This window comes from Dromiciops gliroides, chromosome 2 (assembly GCF_019393635.1).
Source record: "Dromiciops gliroides isolate mDroGli1 chromosome 2, mDroGli1.pri, whole genome shotgun sequence".
NCBI lineage: Eukaryota > Metazoa > Chordata > Mammalia > Microbiotheria > Microbiotheriidae > Dromiciops > Dromiciops gliroides.
The window spans coordinates 408,404,075-408,424,428 of NC_057862.1; the positions used below are offsets into that span (position 1 = coordinate 408,404,075).

The 20,354-nt window shown below is 37.4% G+C and overlaps 1 protein-coding gene across 1 annotated transcript in view; it reads right to left on the reverse strand.

The window, feature by feature from the left end:
- The window catches only part of LONP2 (lon peptidase 2, peroxisomal), a 127,931-nt gene that overhangs the window by 97,140 nt on the left and 10,437 nt on the right, over window positions 1-20,354 (reverse strand). The window contains exons 3-6 of the mRNA XM_043986715.1: window positions 12,197-12,328; window positions 11,176-11,298; window positions 6,390-6,553; window positions 4,319-4,413 (exon numbers count right to left, since the gene is read on the reverse strand). Of these exons, the coding sequence (XP_043842650.1) occupies window positions 4,319-4,413; window positions 6,390-6,553; window positions 11,176-11,298; window positions 12,197-12,328 (514 nt within the window). The remainder of the gene's footprint in view (window positions 1-4,318; window positions 4,414-6,389; window positions 6,554-11,175; window positions 11,299-12,196; window positions 12,329-20,354) is intronic.

Consider the following 20,354-nt stretch of genomic DNA (forward strand, 5'->3'; position numbering starts at 1 on the left):
AGGAGAAAACTGAGGTAGAGAGGGTTAAGTGACTTGCTCAGTCACACAGCTAGTGTCTAAAGCCAGATTTTAACTCAGGTCTTCCTGACTCCGGGCCTAGTACACTAGCCACTGTGTCACCTGGCTGCCCCCAAAACAAATCTTATTTTAAGGGCTAAACTGGCACTCAATTTATCCAGTAGGGAGAAATTAACTAAGCAAGGATAAAAAGGGCTTAAGTTCCTGAAAAAGCTTTAAGCAATGAGGAAGTAAAATTCAATAGAGGTTCTGTTCTCTATGCTATCTATATATGCAGTTCCTTTTCTTGAAGGAAAGGGAACTGTCTTTCACACTCCCTTAGCACCTATTATAGACTGGCTTATATGGTTAGTTATCGTTTTGCTTTGCACACAGTACATGCATGAGAAAAAACAACTGCTTTTTTTTTTAAGTTTTAAAAAAATACATCTTTTATTGGCATGGAGGGGAAGGTCTGTAAAAGATTTGGGCATTAGCATATACATGTGATGAGCATGCATCTTTTCCTATTTTGTTTAATAGCTAGAGAAAGTATGGTCTCCAAAAAAAAATATCACAGTGAAATTATGGACTTCTTTCTAGTCTTATTTCACATTTGTTACAGGGATCGTTAAATTATGACTAACGCTATTTCATAATGCCTGGTTTGTTGTTCCTTATGACATGCAGAAGATGAGTTTGCTTTTTGAAATTTCATAACTGCAAGTGACACCCTTTCTCTGGGAAATGCAAATGCACTGATAATACTGGCTGGAACACATTTGCATGTATCTATAACTATATTAACATAAAAGGTCTTTCCCTCTCTTTCCTCCACGTCAGGATCTTTATGTACTAGAAGTTTATTTCTTGGTCCTCTACGAAGTCAGAGTTAGTATTCATGTGTAGAATCCCAAGGAGAAAATTTACAAGCAAGTACTCACTTGAGACAGCAACCCAATAGCAATGGTCTGGCGAAAGAGGGTCAAAGAGAGTCAAGCCTCCTTGGAAAGGTTTATGTCTATTTTTACTCGCAGAGTTTTTTCCTCTTGTGCTTTCATCCCTAAAACTAACAGAAGTCTCCCCATTTATTATTTTGTAGATAGTATCCACCTGGGGTCCATCAGACTCATAGCACCTGGGATAGTAGACAGATAACTCCACATTCCCCTTATTAGTTAACCTTTGGTAGATGGGGGAACATTCTGATTCTCTGATTCTTATTCCTTGCAGCCAGTTATAGCCCTCAGACATTCCCAAGTGTAGATCTGGAAGCTGAGGTAAAAGGTAACACCCTGTTTCCTACCAATCAATATCCCAATACCTCATAAAACAGAGAGAATCCCTAACAAGTCAGAAATGGGACTTTTCATGTACAAGAAGGGAAAGCTGGGAAGCTATCTTGGGACCTCAGTACCACCTCAATATGGATGCAGATTTAGAGGGCAATGGCGCCCTCCCTGGTCTCTCCTGGGAAATGGACTGGACTAGAGATTTCCTTGGTATAGGGAACTCCCAAGTGAGGAAGCTCTTCCTCTACCAATGCAGCTCAGCACCTTCTCTGAAATCTGTAGTCACATAGTTGCCTAGAGCACCGTGTGAGAATCCAGTGCCATCCCCCTGCTGAGAGGGATATTGTGAGAACCAGGGTGATACCCCCTGAAAAGAAAACATGTGACTAAGCATCCAGAAGCTGTCTGGTGTCTGGAAGTTACTGCCTGTAAGTCTTGTCTATCAATGCTATCAGTCAATTAGCTTGGAGCTGTGTGTGTAGGGACTGGGCCTGGGCGGCCTCAGAGGGCTTCCCCTCAAGGGAAGGCGGGTGAAGGTCTTTTCTGTTTGGAGAGAGCGAGAGGAGAAGCCTCAGGTGCAGGGAGCTAGGGTTTTTTTCTTTCTTTCTCCACATGTTCTCTTTACTAACCCCTAATATACTTTAATAAATACTTAATGCCCAAAGATTGGTGCTATATATTTCTAATTTAAGGCAACCACTCAGATTTTTAAACATCACAGTTAGAATTTTAGGCTTAACAACTTAGAGTCACACAGATACTACGTCACAGGAAGGAAGTTAACCCAAGATTCCAAGGATGACTTTCTATAAATGATACCATATTGCTTTGCTGTATAGAATATCCTGTAATAAGTCTCATTTGGATACAAAACTCTTAGATGTAAGCGTTTACCATTTCCCTTCCTAGAGTGGATACCAAATTACCAATCACTCACTTAGAGAGGACTCTGTGGCCAAATGCAGAAGTGAAATGGTAGGAGACAATGACGACTTTCTCATTCAAAAACTCCCAGAAAGAGGCAGAGTTGGGATAGCAGAGTAGCAAGAAGTTCAGCTTAGCTTCCCCAGCAAACCTTCCCAACAAAGGTTAGAAAACATACTAGGCCAAATTGTGATTGGAAAATCCAAGAAAAAGCTATGATGAATCATTTTTCCAGCTCAGGTTGGCTTAGAGAGACAGAGAGATGAACAGATCTGCTGACACTGAGGACAGGGTCTGGCCAGGAGTGTACCACATGCAGAGTATTACAACACCTAGGAACTGAAAGGGAGTTGAGGCTGGGCACTGGGGCAGTAAGAGAGCCCTGAACTAGTGCAGAGTGCAGAACTAGCTGCTCTCTGGCAACTCCATCACCCACGACACAGTTCCAGGTCAGACTCAGGTGGGGATCAGTTCACAAGTGTGATGGACAGGATCAGTTGCTAGTAGGCCCTAGCTGAGTACTGGAGCAAGAAACAGGTTTGGAAGCAAAGAGTAGCTCTGATCCTGGAAGCACAACAGGGACTTAGTTCTAGCCTCTAGCTCAGCTGGAAATCTGCCCTGGAATAACCAATGCAAGTGTCCTAGACCAAAGGGGAACGGTGGTTCAGTCACTCTGAACCTGCAGAGTCTTCCAGTGAGCTAACAGTGGCCTACTGAAGCTGCCAACCAACGACACCAAAACACCCCAATCTCTGTTAGAAACTTGTAAAACTCAGACCAAGAGGGCAGTGAAAAGATTTCACTTTGGATTACATTGTTCTGGGGGGACTGAAAAAATGCAGGCTCTCCTGCCTGAGCCTTAAAAGCAAGAGGATGTTAAAAGAACAGAAGCTCAGGCCAGATGTTCCTCTAGAAGTGCACAGAGACCAGCACTAACAAAGTCCAAAGTCAAGAAGAAAGCTGGAAGAATTAAAACAAACAAAAAAAGAAGCTCACCAGAGCTATTATGACTTGGGAAGCACAAATCCAGAAGAGAATGACTTGAAAACATCTAAAGTAAGCCTTAAAGAAAAATGATGTTTTTTTTAAAAAGCTGAAAAACTATTTTAAAAGCCAAATGAGAGTGACAGAGGAAAAAATGGGAAAAGAAATGAGTTTTTGAAGAAAGATAAAAAAGAGAATTAACAGTTTGGAACAAAAAGTACAAAAGCTTTACTCAAGAAAATAACTCCCTGAAAATTAGAATTAATCAAATGGAAACTAATGATGCCATGAGACATCAAAAAAAAAATTAAAACATCAAAGACTGAAAAAAAAAGTAGAAGAAAATATGAGGTATCTCAATGCAAAAACAACTGACCTGAAAAACAGATGGAGTAGAAATCATTTAAGAATCATTGAACTACTTGAAAGCCGTGACCTAAAAACTCCTAAAATTCACACAAGGCCCTCATTCAAATTGTTGCAGTGATGCTCTAATTCAGCATCCCTCTCCTTCACATAGTCTACATTCCAACCCAAACTGGCCTCCTCCTTACTGTGCCCTGCACACAGAATTCCACCCCATCTTGACCCAGTGCCTTTGCATAGTCTGGCCCTTATAATTCCTTCCTCATTTCCATCATGAATTTCTTGGCTTCATTCCTGACTCAGCTCATGTGCTCTTGCCCACAGGAAACTCTTCTTGATCCCTCTAATTGTTGGTAAAATGCATTTAAATAAATCTCATACCAAGAACTAAACTGGCATCCAATCCACTCAGTAGGAAGAAAGAGTATTTGTTTAGAAACTAACTAAACCAGGTTTTTAAAAAATCGCCTAAAGTAGGTTTAAGTAACAGGGAAATAATATTATGTTTTTCCCTCTTTAAACTAGAATGTAAATACTTCTCTGTCCTGCTTAGAACACATGCTATTTGAAGGCAGGGAACGTTTTGTTTTGTTTTTGATTCCCTAGACACCCAGGGGTGTCTTTTATATAGAAAGCAGTTAATATTTATTAGAGTCAAAGTACTTAGTGGGCTGTGTTTCCAAAGGAAAGCTTTCAGGAGTTTTTCAGGTTAACAGGCTGTCTGCGAAAAGGAACTTTTTTTCCTCCAGGCTTACCGGTTGTACTCTTGTTCCAAGGTAATTCCACCATAAGTTCCAAATAATTTCTGGTCAGGGCATATTCTGGCATTGACTGAGGCATTTTTTTCAGCCTGTCCAAAAAACAAAAACATTGTACATAAGAAACAAGCTCAATGACATAGGAGACCTTATTCCAAATGTAACATCCTGTCCATTTTCTTCTCTTGACCAAGAGTGGCAGGGACGTTTGTTTAGCAAGATGAGCCAAGAGGAGGACACAGCTCAACTATACCAGGTAATTTCTGAAAGGAGAGGTGATGTTAATTTGACAGGAAATAGCTACTTTCTAAATATGTACAGGGGCTCACTTGTTTTAGAGGCAATACTCAATCTGCAACCCTTCTCCTTGAAAACTAGGAGAAAATTAGACCCATGTGCCATTATATATTTAAAGTCTGATAAGGGATATTCTCTAAGACCACCCAGAAATAGATTCTTCAAGAAAAATGTATCCATTTACCTGGCTCCCCTGGTTTCTTCCACCACTACCAAGATTTACATTCCTATCCACCTACAACAGAATAAAACCTCCAATAACTAGAACTCAACTAATAACAACTGTTAACTAGATTTTAAAAACCATTAGTCTTTTAGAAAAGGTAATTACCATGAAAATAAGTTTATATCAGATATTAAAAAAAACAACAACCAACCTCTAGAACATTCCTACTGCCCAACTCACTTTGTACAAGGTGGATTTTTAATACTTGTTGACTGACATCATGAGGTTAGCACAGAATCTTCTATCTCTTTTCTATCAACAGTATTGTATAATCAACATTAATGACCCTGAGGCACTGCCAGAACCTCAAAGACTCAATTATGTTCACTAGGCTGTACTAAAGCAAGAAAGGCGATTCAGACTTTTAACGAAGGTTTTTAAAAAGGGCTGAAACAAAAACGGTTTTTTATTTAATCCTAAGATAACCATCATATTCTTTCCACTGGAACAGCCTACTTCCTGAGCATCCCAGTTAATGGAGGCTTTACTTTACTATGCTATTCCCTGAACAAAATTAAACAAGCCTTACCCCTAAGAGTTTACAAATTAAAAATGACAATGACATCTAAAGAACATAGAGACAATGGAACAAATGCAAAATAAATCAAAGTATTGTTATGTCTAAGCACAGCTAGGTGCATTCTATGACGTGACAAAGCAGTAAGTTGAAGTTGCTGCCTCGTTTAATTAAGCAGGTTGGGGTTGAGAAGTAGATTATCACTGGTCCTCTAATGATTTAGAGAGGGGCTGCTAGGTGGTGCAGTGGATGGAGCACTGACCCTGAAGTCAGGAGGACCTGTGTTCAAATCTCACTTCAGACACTTACTAGCTATGTGACCCTGGGCAGGTCACTTAACCCCAATTGCCTTAAACATCAGGGCCATGTCCAATCATCCCGAAATATATCTTGCCACTGGCTCTGGAGAAGAGAAGTGAGGTTGGTGACCTTGCCCTCCCCCTCACTTAAATCCAATTCAACTCGAGTCATGACATCATTCCAATGTCATGGTACTCTTTGAGAACAAAGGACGAACAACAACAATCTAGAGAAAGCTGATTTATTATCAATTTTGGAAGGAAAAAGCTGTGAAATGGATGTACAATGACGGATGTGCAAGAAACGATGATGATCAAGACATTTCCTGGGGGCAGGGAAAACTGGAAATCTTGGAAGACTCAAAGTTAGGAATGGCATGCCCAATGAAAAGGACATTGAATAAATTTGCCTAAAAACTGAAAAGATGAACTAGGCATTAGAAAACAGCAACTCTGCCAGTCTTTCAATTCAATTTCATTAAATTCAAGCCTTAATGAAGCAATTACAATGTTCTGGGCACTGGGGAATAAAAAGACAAAAAAGAAACCCAATCTCTGCTGTCAAGGAGTTTACATTCTGCATCTTTAACTCAGAGCAGAGGCAGGAGGGGAAAGCTTGGCCACAGTTTCCGTAGGAGCACAGACAGCAGACCCTGAAAATACACCTACAGAAATACATGTTATGAAGCCATAAATGAATGGATTTCCCCTATTTGTGCCTAAACCCACCTCTTTATCTCTTTGACACAGACTTTATGAGCTTGCTCTGGCATGCTGGATGTTCGGATTTTCTTTTCTAACATGACAATATCATCATTATCTTCCTCCTCATCTTCATCTTCTAAAGTGCCAGGAATGTGTGTGATCCTCCTGATGGGACGTATGGCTATAACCTGAGGGAGAAAGCAGAAACATTATGTTCTTCATCTTCATCACAAGAATCAATACCTAGTTACATATGGGGCTATGAACAAAGAGTTACATGGTTTTAAATAATAACATTAAATCAGTATATAAAAGTAACAAGCACTACTCACACTTATATAGCACTGTTTATAAAATGTTTCCTTCACAACAACCTTGTGAAGTAGGTATTATTACCCCGTTTTACAGATAAAGAAACAGGTATAGAGGGCAAAGTAACTTTCCAAAGCCACAGGTCTAGAACGGAGGGCAAGATTATTTTACTGTTTAGAATAATAAGCATTAATCAACTATTATTGCTGAGCCCCGAGTAGAAACAATGTTTGCTGAATTGAGCATTTCAAGGTGTTGGCTAATTAGAAATGATGAAAACATCCTAGGAAAGAAACAGAACATTTTGGGAATAGCTAGGATCTAATGATGTGAAAGGATGGGGAGCATTTATTATATCATTCTTTTATTTTAATATAGTAAATTGTTCAAAGAAAGGTGGACTGACTTGTGGTCACACTCTGAGGTTAATGAGAATGACATAAAGCATGGGAAACACCCTGGGCACATGCAGTGGGACTGAAGTTCTTCATGTAAGGAATTAATTGTGATTTGGGGTTTTCATAACCCTATCTTTGCTTCATTATGGTCAGACTGAAAAAATCTAAGCTTAAAAGCCTAAGAGAAGAAGGGTGTGTACTCTGGGAGATAACTGAACAAACAAGAGGAATTCTGACCACAGGGAACATTTACTGGGTCAAGGTATCAAATTAAGTAACTAAGCCTCCCCTAATAACTCCCCCACACCCACATGGGCCTGGCTAGATTATAATGGGGACAGCCCATGTGGGTGCGATAAGCCAATTGGAGACTCAGCATGGCTAAGAACTGCCCCTTCCTGTGGGAGAGACAGAGGCAGTTAGAGGAAGAGGGAGAGGGGAGTTTTTCTGTGGAGAGTTTTCTGAGAGAAACGGGGAAGGAAGGTAGACAGAGGAGCTGTTGGTGTTTGACCTTTGGACAAAAACAGAAGAGACTGCAAGTTAATTCTTAGAGCTACAGATTTCGGGTGGTGGTGAGTTTGTGATTTTGAGGCAAAGCTAGCTCTTTGGAGCTGGCTGGGCTGGAGGCAGGTTCGGGTACCTGGGGCCTTTTTACCCCAGAAATTTAGATTCTTTCTCATTGTCCCTAGCTTTATTAATCTCACTTGTTTTTTAAATTTGTTCCCATTAATAAACATGTTTTGTTTTTGAAAGAGGCTGTTTCTTTTCTTACCCCAATATTAAGGCAAGCTGCCCAATTAACTCTTCCCATACTAAATTTGGCCCTTACACTCAGCAATAACAACTAACGTGATCTTTAACAAAATCCAGGCTATTGATTCTGAAACATAATTGTGGCACCCTGATATTTATCCCAGAGACTTTTTTTGCGGGGCAATGAGAATTGAGTGACTTGCCCAGGGTCATACAGGTATTAAGTGTTAAGTGTCTAAGGCTGGTTTTGAACTTAGGTCCTCCTGAATCCAGGGCCAGTGCTTTATCCACTAGTTTTATTAACCTAGCTGCCCCCATATCTCAGAGACATTACAAAAGCTCATAATTTCTTCTTTATGGACAAAAATACTAATGAATATGTAGATCTTTAACAGATATTTCCTTGATACAAATAATTATTTATCATTTGAACAAGTACGATCCCATATTCTTCCCCTTCTTCTAAAAGATCCTAGTTCCTTTCCCCTTTGCCTTCAGAGCACGCACAGTTCTTCATGTTCAAGAAAACCAAACATTTGGTCTTGCTGACTTCCTCTAGCTACCATTCTATTTATTCTCTATTTTTTCACTGCTGTGCTTTCCAAATGAATCATCTATACCCATTGCCTTCCATTTCTTCATCTCAGAAATGCCCTCAGATCTAGGCCAGATCACTTCTATTCCTACCAGTCTACTGAAATTGCATATCTGATTTGAAAGAATTTCATTTCAATTTATAAAGAAGGAACTTCCCATTGACCACAGCACCTGCTCCTATGGCTTAATTGTTATCTCTATGCAGATAATTCCTAGACCTACAAAGTGTGTGTGTGTGTGTGTGTGTGTGTGTGTGTGTGTGTGTGTGTGTGAGTCAATCAACATTGTTAAGTGTCCAGTAAGCATCAGGCTAAGCACTGGGGATGCAAAAAGAAGCAAAAGCCTGTCTATGCCCATATATCTATATTTCTACACATAAGAAATATACATATATAAATATTGCTACACACACATATATAAGATATGTAGGATGAAGGAAAATGAGCTGAGAGGATGATGCTGAGTGAAGCTGGAAACCTAGGAAGAGCAGAGATTCAGAAGAGGTTTATATGCATCCTTCTTCTGAATTTCCCCATTTCCAAAGTTTCCAATTTTAACATCATCCTCAGCTCATTTTCCTTCATCCCACATATCTAACCAATCAACCAGCATTTATCAACTCAGGAACTGTTACCAAGTACAGGAGAGACAAGGAAATAAACGTCTCCATTTGGCTCTTTTTTTTTTTTCATTTGGCTCTTAAAGCCCCTTATAACCTAAACTCAACACCAGGCTGCTATTGTTGAGTCATTTTTCAGCCATGTCCAACTCTTTATGATCCCACTCTGGGTACCTGCTGGTGTCCCGTCCCATCCCAGCTTCCCCCTTTACCCTGTGTTTTCTCGACTCTTTTTGTGTATTGTCTCCCCCTTTAGGTGGTAAGCTCATTGAGGGCAAGGACTGTATTTTTATTAATTGCATCACCAGTGCTTAGTACAGTGACTGATATATCATAGGTGCTTAATAAATGTTTATTGGATTATTTGGGTAACCTGGCTCCAATCTATGAACAGATAGGTGGTTCACTGGATAGAGTGCCAGTCCTGGAGTCATCAGGAAGACTCATCTTCTTGAGTTCAAATCTGGCCTCAGACACTTACTAGCTGTGGGACCCTGGGCAAGTTACTTCACCCTATTTGCCTCAGTTTCTTCATCTGTAAAATGAGCTGGAGAATGAGATGGCAAACCACTCCAGTATCTTTGTTAAGAAAACTCCAAATGGGGTCATGAAGAGGTGGACATAACTGAAAATGACCGAATAAGTATATACTTAAGTACTTCTAAGAACTTCTAGACTGATCTAGACCTCAGTTTCTTCATCTGTCAAATGAGGGGGTTGGAATAAATGATCTTGAAAGTCTCTTCAAATAGCAAAATCTTATATACTTCTATGATGTCTCTAGACTCAGTACTTCCTTTTCCAAATACTTCCTACACACTTCTGCCTGAAAAATATTTCTAGAACACCTATTGCTTTGTATTACACTCTTGCTCAGAAACATCCAGTGCCTCAAATATAAAACTTAAATCATTGTTTGGTACTCAAGGTCCTCCAAATTTTCTCTAGAAAATGCAACTAGTATGCCGCTAGGCCTCAGTGCCTCCTAACTCTGCTCCTGTGGGCCCCTGTTGCTGCTGGTGAGTTCTTCTAGGAACTTTCATTTCGTGGAAGGGTTCCAGACCAACCATCCCTCATTCTCCAGATTATATTATCATGCACCTACTTGGGTTTCTCACCCCACTTTTCAACTCCCCTTTATATGCTATCTTCAGCAACTAGAATAGCCCCAATTCCTTTGCATTCCTAGGACTAAACATAGTGCCTAAAAGAAGAACTAGAGTGAAAGCGATGAAACCTGGATTCTGATCTTGGATTTGTATTCATGAGCTGTTAGAACTTGGCTGTGCCCCTTCCCCATTACAGGACCCATTTCCTCATTGGCAAAATGAGAAAGCTTAGACTGTTTATCTCTAAAATCCCTTCTAGCTCTAACATTCTGATTTTATTAAACATATCAATAAAATCTTGGTTATCTGGAACTGTTAGAGAACAAGTTGTTTTAGATGACCAAGTTTCTTGAATAAAAGAATGTTTATTCCATTATGTACCAAAATAGGTATTTAAAAAAAAAACATTTTTGGATGAAAATCTTTCTGAAGTACACCTCACAGTTTGCTGCTCTCTTTAAAATAGGGATAATAAATATAATTAAACTTGGTTTTAATGGCTAGAGACCATCATTATGAGCATTAATCATTGTACCGTGCATCAATACAGTGATACCTGTTAGACCTGTTTTGTTATGTAGGGATGAAGAACACACAGTAATTATTTAAATAGTTTCATTGTCAAGCTGATGCCTATCCCTTCTTCCTACTATAAATATGACTATCTGTAGCCCTCCCCCCTTGCAATTTGTAGATGCTTTCCTGTTGCAGGTTTGCAAAACGCAGAGCCCAACTTGTTAGAATTGTGTAAAAAATAAGAATAAATAGGTTCTGAGTGAGGACCTGAGGGGGATCTCATATGAAATTTCCTGAAGACTCTGTACCACCCTCCCCTTCTTATTTCCTGGTTCTTATTTGCATTTCAAAAAGGTAAACTTGCCAAATAACTGAGTTCTGGATAGGAATAATGTTACTATGGAAACTTGAAGATTATTAAGAATGATCAAGACTCATTCCTAATACAAAATCATGTGAAATATTAAAAAGCAAAAGCAAAAAAAAAGATTAAAAATAGGGCTTACTCTCTTATCATCATCTTGCTTGTGTTTTCTGGTTTTCTGAAGCAATTTAAGGCCTTCGATTTGTCTTACTAGCAAAGGTATGGTCATTTTGAATCTCTCCTCCAGGCTCACAGCATCCAAAATCTGAAAAAACATAATGAGTTAAGGAATTATGTCTACTCATGGTATTTTGACAGAGGTACCTTTCAGTAACTATGTAAATATGGTCCATAGTTTAAAACAAGAAAAATCAGAGTCTTTATACAAGTTATTAAGAAAGAACACAGGTATAGTCAACACAAAAATAAAGAGGCGATTTTAAATAGCCAGGATATATTTCAAGACCTAACATCTCTAAAATAATTTTATTAAATTAATAAGAACATTTCAGACAAATAAAGGATGTTACAAAGGATTCCATTTTTTCTCTTGAATAACTGTTAAATGGAATATATTAAAATGGAAGAAAAATTATATTTTACTTTCTCCTCTCTCTCGTGATATGCCTTTACAGTCAAGCATAGTTCTATCATAACAACCAAGATTACCACCAATGACATTTATGTAGCACCTCCAAGTTTCCAAAGAGCTTTGCCTACATTATCATACAATACAATAGCCTTCCAATCACCACATAAGATAGAAACTATGAATATCCTCATTTGAAAGATGAGGAAACTGAGGCTCAGAGAGGGAAGTAACTTGTCTATGGTTATCAGATAGAGGGTTTGAGCTCAGATGTTTCTGACTCCGAGCCTGGCCCTCAGTCTACAGTGCCAGGCTACCTCATACTGCCTGTCTCTCTAAAACATTTCAAAATAATCAAGTCATGGGCAAAACAATGAAGTATTTTTCAGTTACAAAATATGCAAAATGGTACTTTATTGAAAAGTTAGTGACAAAGATTTCCAGTAAGCATTTTAATCACTGATTCCAGTTATTGGTAATTCATTTCTAACAGTAAGGCTATTTAGCTAAAGCATGATGTAGATTCAAATCAAAAAGGAGAGGGAATTCGGAGTTCATAAAGGCAGCATGATACCTGGAGCTTCTCTTTGTTGCTCGTTCGGATAATTGAAGTGAGGATGTCTGGTAATGCTTCCCTCGGCAGACTGTCTAAAAGACGTCTCAATTTGGCAACAGCAGGAACAGACATATCCAACATTTCAACCAGCTAGGAAGGAAGAAAAAGCACATTTTTAGAATGTTATTTGGCATCCATTCTGAATAACAATAAAACCTAGCTTCCTAAATTTAAGTTAAACACTTGGTAATTGGGGAATTATTTTTAAAATAATACAATAATAATAATAGTAAAGGTAATTAAAATTAAAATTATAAAATAAAAACAAATTATTTTTAAAAGATATTGCTGATTATATAGACAAAACACCTTTTAGACCAATTTGAATTACAAAAAGAATTAGTATGAACCAAGAGGTCTTTCAAAAGCTCAATCTGAATGAAAAACAGAAAGGAGTTCTGTGTTTCCTTCTAAGCATTTATGAATGGCTCTTTGTAAATTCTATCTCTGATTTCCAAGAGGAAGGTATGCTTAGAGACAAAGTCTCTGATCCCTGAACTTTTTTTTAAAGTATCTTGATAACTGTTTTCAGTACTATTGGTTTCCTTTGTAATTCTATGTATTTTAATTTCTGCATGTAAGAACATTCTACTGAGAAGAGGACCGCAGACTTCAACAGACGGTCCAAGGGAACCTCTGCTATGGACACTGGAGGACATCTAGAATGAAACTAAAAGGGCAATGTACATCTTTGAAGCTGTCTTCTCAGAATCTTGTCTGTTTGCTGCTAATGGATGCAATATTATGCTTGTATCAATAAATCAACCAACCAACCAATCAATCAATGTTTATGTAGATACACACAGCAGCTAGATAGAGCTATACAGTCTTCCCACTCCAGAAATATGGAGTGAAAGAATATTTTTTTTCTTGAAGTTTCTCCTTCTACTTCTAACACAGAAATGCCATAGAAGCAATAAGATTTATAATACTAATAATAGTTAGCATTTCAATAGTCATTTATATAGGTTTGCAAAGCACTTTAACTCATCTGATGCTTACAACAACCTTGTGAGGTGAGTGCTCTGACTACTATCATTTTTTCAAATGAGGAAACTGAGATAGAGTGGTTTGGCAATCTGCTCAAGTCACATAGCTAGTGTCTGATTCAGAATTCAAACATAGGTCTTTCTGACTCTAAGTTGTATACCACCTAGCTGCTCCAGATTTATAACCCTCTCTTTCTTCTGGCCTAAAGAATCTTGGCCTAAAAGAAACAAAGACCCCAACCCTGAAGATGGCTCACATTGACATTAAACCATAATGAGTAATGGTAACATGAATATACAGGAATGAAGACACCTGAGAATTAAACACTTTTAAAATTATAAATGTTCCCAAAAGAAATGTGAAGGCTATAGAAAGAAGTTTCATGAACTCAATCAATATTCATTAAGCAAAACAAAAAGCAGGCTTTTAGTAAGAACATGGAGTTGGATGGGATACTAGAAGATCATTTGACACAACCCTATTGTTTTACTGATAGGAAAACCTAGGCCCAGCGAAGCTAAGTAATTTGCTCACGGTCATATAGCAGCAGGCATGCCCAAATTCAATGAAATATACTACAGTTTCTACTTAGCACTTTGTATTATGAGTTATTCTTTTTGAAAAAATTTTTAAAATGCAAGTTAAAATATTCTTTTTTTCTATATAAAATTCACCCCATATTGTTCTGAACCCATTAAAATACTACAAATATTTATTTGCATTGATCCATAGCTCTATACAGAGTCTATAATGGATCTTAAAACTATTACTCAGTACTGACAAATGAAACATAATGGTTTCTTTTGCCAAAAGGCATCATACAGTTTTAACTTTCTCCCATAACTAGAGATTGCCAATTTCAAGACCTTTCAAACAGGAATGACTCCAAAGTTCTGTCTTGAATAAGAAGCTTTGATAGTTTTTCTGTGCTAAAATATTAAAATACTTAATATAGCATTTCTAAGTAAGCTGGGCAATAACAGCACTAAATGGAAGGACATATGTCAGCAATAGTTGCTACATACACTGCCCTGATAATACCACATTGAGATTATTATGCTCAATTCTAGGAACCACATTTAAAATTTTTTTTCTTAATAAAGTATTTTTTCCAGTTACATGTAAAAATCGTTTTCAACATTTGTTTTTATAAGATTTTGAGTTCCAAATTTTTCTCCCTCCCTTCCCTTCCCCCTGTTCAAGATGGCAAGCAATCTGATACAGATTATTTATGTACAATCATATTAAACATATTTCCACATTAGTCATGTTGTGAAAGAAGTATCAGAACAAAAGGGAAAACTAGGTACTACATTTTATAAAAAACACTGATTATCAGGAGGGTATTCAGAAGAAGGTGACCAGGACAAGATGGGGCCCAAAGATCAGACCATTTGAGTATTAGTTGAGGGAATCATAAAATGTTTAGCTTGGAGAAGAAAAGCCTCATTATTAGAAGGAGGACATGACAACTACTTAATATATGAAAAGCTGAGAAGAAGGCCTGAGTTGTTCTACATGGTCACAAACTGCAGAATTAGGAAGAGTAGAAATTAGAGATAGAATCAGGTTCTACATAAGGAAAAACTTTTTTTTTTTTTGTGAGGCAATTGGGGTTAAGTGACTTGCCCAGGGTCACACAGCTAGTAAGTGTCAAGTGTCTGAGGTGTAAAGAATTAATTGTTATTTGAGGGTTTGTTTGTTTTTTAAAAATTCTAGCCAAAAGATGGGGTCATAAAAACCTCAAATAACAATTAATTCTTTACATTGGTTAGATTTGAACTCAGGTCCTCCTGACTCCAGGGCCGGTGCTTTATCCACTGCACCACCTAGCTGCCCCAAACACTTTTTTTAAAAAAGCATTTTCTAAAAGTTTTGTTAGTATTTTGTTTTTATACCTGACATTTCCCAATATCCTTCCTCCTTCAATTGAATCATCTCTTATAACAAGGAAAAATGGTTAAGCAAAATCAACTAACACAATTGATAAATCTGAGGTGAGCATTAGCTACCAAAAGGAGGGAGGCTGTTTTATCATTTATCATCTAGCTTCTGAAAATAATATTATTGACTTTAATCTGATTTCCCCTGAATTTTAGAATTACCTTGATTTATATCATTGTAGTTACCATGTATATTGTTCTCCTGATTCTGAATTAATTCATGGGTATTTTTTAAAATATGTTTTTATTAATGGTTTTTTATCATCCCCATAGTTTCCACTGGTATCTTTCCCCTCCCAGAGAGTCATCCCACAAAATAAATAGTATTTTTCAAAGAAGAGGAAAAAAAATGTTAACTGATCAATACTTAAAAAAAATCTGAAAACATGTGCAATGTTAAACACTTGTAGACCTCCCACTTCTGCAAAGGGGTAGGGTGGGAGTGTCTTTTCATATCTCTTCTTTCAAGCCATATTTGTTCTTCATAATTTCACAGCATTCATTTTTTATTTTTGGTGTGTGGTTGTTCTTTCCATTGTTGTAGTCATGGGGTATGTTGTTTTCTTAGCACTGCTTACATCACTCTGCATCAGTTCATGTAGATCTTTCCATGTTTCTCTGTGTTCATCACATGCATCATTTCTGACAGCACAGCAATACTACATTACATTCATGTACCAGTTTTTTAGCCATTCCCCAACTGGTGGGCATCTATTTTGTTTCTAATTCTTTGCTATCACAAAAAGTGACACTACAAATATTTTGGTATGTATGGGGACTTTCTTCTTATGAATAGCAACCAGTTGGTATAATGTAATCTCTGGGCCAAGGGTACAGACATTTTAGCCACTTTATTTACTTAATTCCAAACTGCTTTCCAAAATGGTTGTAACTTACCGCTTTACCAACTATACAATATAAGCATCAGTGTGTCTATCTTCCCACAATCCATCCAGCATTGACTATTCTCATCTTTTGACATCTTTGTCTATTAAAATGGCATAAAGTAAAACCTCAGAGATGTTTTGATTTGCATTTATCTTATTATTAGTGATTTGGAGCATTCTTTCATGTGGTTGTTAATACTTTTTTGGGGGGGTTGGGTAGGGCAATGAGGGTTAAGTGACTTGCCTAGGGCCACACAGCTAGTAAATGTAGAGTGAACTCAGGTCTCCTGAATCCAGGGCTGGTGCTTTAATGCAGTGGTTGTTAATACTCTGCAAATTCTTTTGAGAACTGCTTGTTCTTATCTTTTGACTACCAATCTATCGAGGAATAGCTGTTGGTCATAAATATTTGTCAAATGTTTATATATCTTTGATACCAAACCCTTATCAGAGAAATCTGATAATTTTTTTTTCCATTCAACCACTTCTCTTCTTATTCTAGATGCATCAATTTTGCCTATGTAGAAGCTTTTCAGTTTCATGTAATCAAAGTTATCTGCTTTATCTTTTGTAACTGTCTCCATTCCTTGTATGGTTAAGTATACATCTCTTACATATAGATGTGAGAGGTATATGATCTACTTCTCTTCTAATTTAAAGTATTATCTTTAATATTAAGGTCATATATCTATTTAGAAGGAATTGTGGAATATGGTATGTGTTGGTCTAAGCCTAATTTCTGTCAAACTACTTTCCACTTTTCCCAGCAATTTTTAGGCAGCTCTTTCCTAAAAATTTTGTTTTCAAATTTTGCAATTTCAAACACTGGTTTGCTAAGTTCCATTGTTTCTGATTCTCCCTTGCCTTATCTGTTTCACTGATCCACCTCTACTTTTTAACCACTCCTAGATGGTTTTGATGACTGCTACTTTATAACAGAGGTCTGAAAGTGCTTCCCCCCCTTAGTTTCTATCTCTTTTCATCATTGATATTCTAGAACCTGTTTTTCCAAATGAATTTTATTATTATTTTATCAAATTCTATAAAGTATCTTTGATAATTTGGTTGGTAATAAACATGAATCTTTAAAGAAAAAACTCCTTAACAATTAGAATAGTCCACAACTGCCTCCCTCCTCAATAGGAGGCAAGAACAGAAAGGAGGCACAGATTATGGATGAGAATACAGCATATGGTATTGGACTTAGGTAATGTGGTTAGTTTAACTAAATTGCTTCTTCCTTCTTTAAAAGAAAATTGTTGTTGTCATAAGATATGACTCTCTGAATCAGGGAGATGATAATAATTTATTGAGAAATGCAGGTGAAATAAAAACAAAAGCAATGAGAGCTAGCCAAAAGTAGAATAGGCTGCCTCAGAAGATGATGTGTAAGCCTTTGATGGGAATAGATACCTCTTACTAAAGATGGTGGGGAAGAGATTCCTGTTGAGGTATTCCTGTTCAGATGAATTTCAAGGTTCCTCCTAACTCAAGTTAGGTTATTTTGGAATTTGGACAGAATTTAAAAAATTCTTCTACTATATTTCCATCCTAAGAATTAGTTCTACTCCAGTTAGCACACAGGATAGCAATTTTTTGCATGATCTTTTAACATTTACTGGCATGATCATGCTGTGCTAAGGACTGCACAGCACATAAAGATAAAATCCCTAGAACCAAGGAGTTCTTGTTCTAAGATAAAATGATAAGCATGCATCTACTACTCGTTTTTCCTGGTTATTAAAAAGTAGTAAATATTACATACTCTATATCAGAAACTATGCAAAATCTTAACAGGTTAAAATCCTCAAATTAATCTACCTAATGTGAATAGGGCTCCTGAAGGTGATGAGGCTTGAGAAATACTAATAAGAAAGCCATTTAAAGAGGAACCTGGAGGCAGCTAGGTGGCACAGTGGATAGAGCACCAGCCCTGGATTCAGGAAGACCTGAGTTCAAATCCAGTCTCAGACACTTGACACTTACTAGCTATGTGACCCTGGGCAAGTCACTTAACCCTCATTGCCCACAAATACAACAGACACACACACACACAAATAAAGAAAGAAAATAAAGAAGAACCTGGAGATTGTTTTTTTGTTGTTGTTTTGTTTTTTTTTTAATATAAAAATATTTTATTATTTTCCAGTTACATATAGAGATAGTATTCAACATTTGTTTTTTGTAAGATTTCTAGTTTCAAATTTTTCTCCCTCCCTCCTTCCCCAAGACAGCAAGTAATCTAATATAGGTTATGTATGTACAATAACATGAAACATATTTCTGCATTAGTCATGTTATAAGAGAAGAATCAGAGCAAAAAGGAAAAACCTCAAAAAACAAAAACAACAGCCCCCAAAACAAAAGAAATAGTATGGTTCAATCTGCATCCATATTCCACAGTTTGGTTTTTTTTTTCTGGATTTGGAGAGCATTTTCCATCACGAGTCCTTTGGAACTCATTGGACCATTGTATTGCTGAGAAGAATCAAGTCTATCACAGTTGATCAACACATAATGTTGATGATACTGTGTACAATGTTCTCCTGGTTCTGCTCATCTCACTCATCATCAGTTCATGCAAGTCCTTCCAGGCTTCTCTGAAATCCGCCTGCTCATCGTTTCTTACAGCACAATAGAATTCCATGACATTCATATACCACAACTTGTTCAGTCATTCCCCAATTGATGGGCATCCCCTCAATTTCCAATTCCTTGCCACCACAAAAAAGAGCAGCTATAAATATTTTTGTACATGTGGGTCCTTTCCCCTTTTTTATGATCTCTTTGGGGAAAAGACCCAATAGTGGTATTGCTGGGTTAAAGGGTATGCACAGTTTTATAGCCCTTTGGGCATAATTCCAAATTGCTCTCCAGAATGGTTGGATCAGTTCACAGCTCCACCAACAATGCATTAGTGTTCCAATTTTTCTGCAGCTTCTCCAACATTATTTTCCCCTTTTGTCATATTAGCCAATCTGATAGGTGTCAGGTGGTACCTCAGAGTTGTTTTAATTTGCATTTCTCTAATCAATAGTCATTTAGAGCATTTTTTCATATGGCAATAGATAGCTTTGATTTCTTCATCAGAAAACTGCCCATTCATATCCTTTGACCATTTCTCAATTGGGAAATGACTTGGATTCTTATAAATTTGATTTAGTTCCCTACATATTTTAGAAATGAGGTCTTTATCAGAAGTACTGGCTATAAAAACTGTTTCCCAGCTTTCTGCCTCCCTTCTAATTTTGGATGCATTACTTCTGTTTGTACAAAACCTTTTTAATTTAATGTAATCAGAATCATCCATTTTGCATTTCATAATATTCTCTATCTCTTGTTTGGTCATAAACTGTTCTCCTTTCCAAAGATCTAAAAGGTAAACTATTCCTTCCTCTCCTAATTTACCTATGGTATCACCTTTTATGCCTAAATCATGTACCCATTTTGACCTTATTTTAGTATAAGGTGTAAGATGTTGGTCAAAATGGAGACTGTTTTACAATGGTGTATAAATTATCAGGGATAAAGCAACAGTTTCAGTCTTGTCCAGAAACCCTGAGGGTCTTACCCTCCTAGATTGATTTTGGTTTCTTTTTGTTTTTGTTTTTTGAATAAGTAAAAGGGGGCTTTTTTTGGATGCAGGGAGGGGGTGTTAATTTCTTACCTAGCCTTCATCACTGAATGGTCATTGCCTCAGTCAAACTGAGACCTGGGACAGACCTTAGCTTAAAAAGGCCAAGGTCTCCCACTGCTTCCAGGGCCATCTCCAGTCATCCTGACCCAGATGGCTGGTGACTTTGCACAGCCCTCCCTTATTTAAATCCCATTCACTTGCAAGTCAAGATAACACCTTCCTGGTCCTCTTCAAGAATGAATGGCAAACAGCATACAAGGAAGACCATACAGTAGGGGACAGTCATTGAACAAATAAGACTTAGAGGATAAAGAACCAAATCTCTGGATATTCACAATCACAATGAGAGCCCACTGAATTTGTCAAAGGACTTAAGAATGGCACAATTTTCAAGTGATACTAATGCACTTCTTGAAAGAGAAATGAAGCACGTGTATTTTAAAAAACAGTTGTTGACAGTACTGGCAATGTGAAAGTCATAAATTTGAGCGTCTGTCATTCGAAGCGTTTACTAAAAACTAGAGGGCAAAATTAGCTAACCAACATTTCCATTTATGTTGAGAAAAAGTGAAATCCCCGGACTGTTTCAGTTGACATATTTTTGAATGTACAGAACATTGGGCTCTTGCACTCTACTTTTCCACCTTTCCAATTAATAA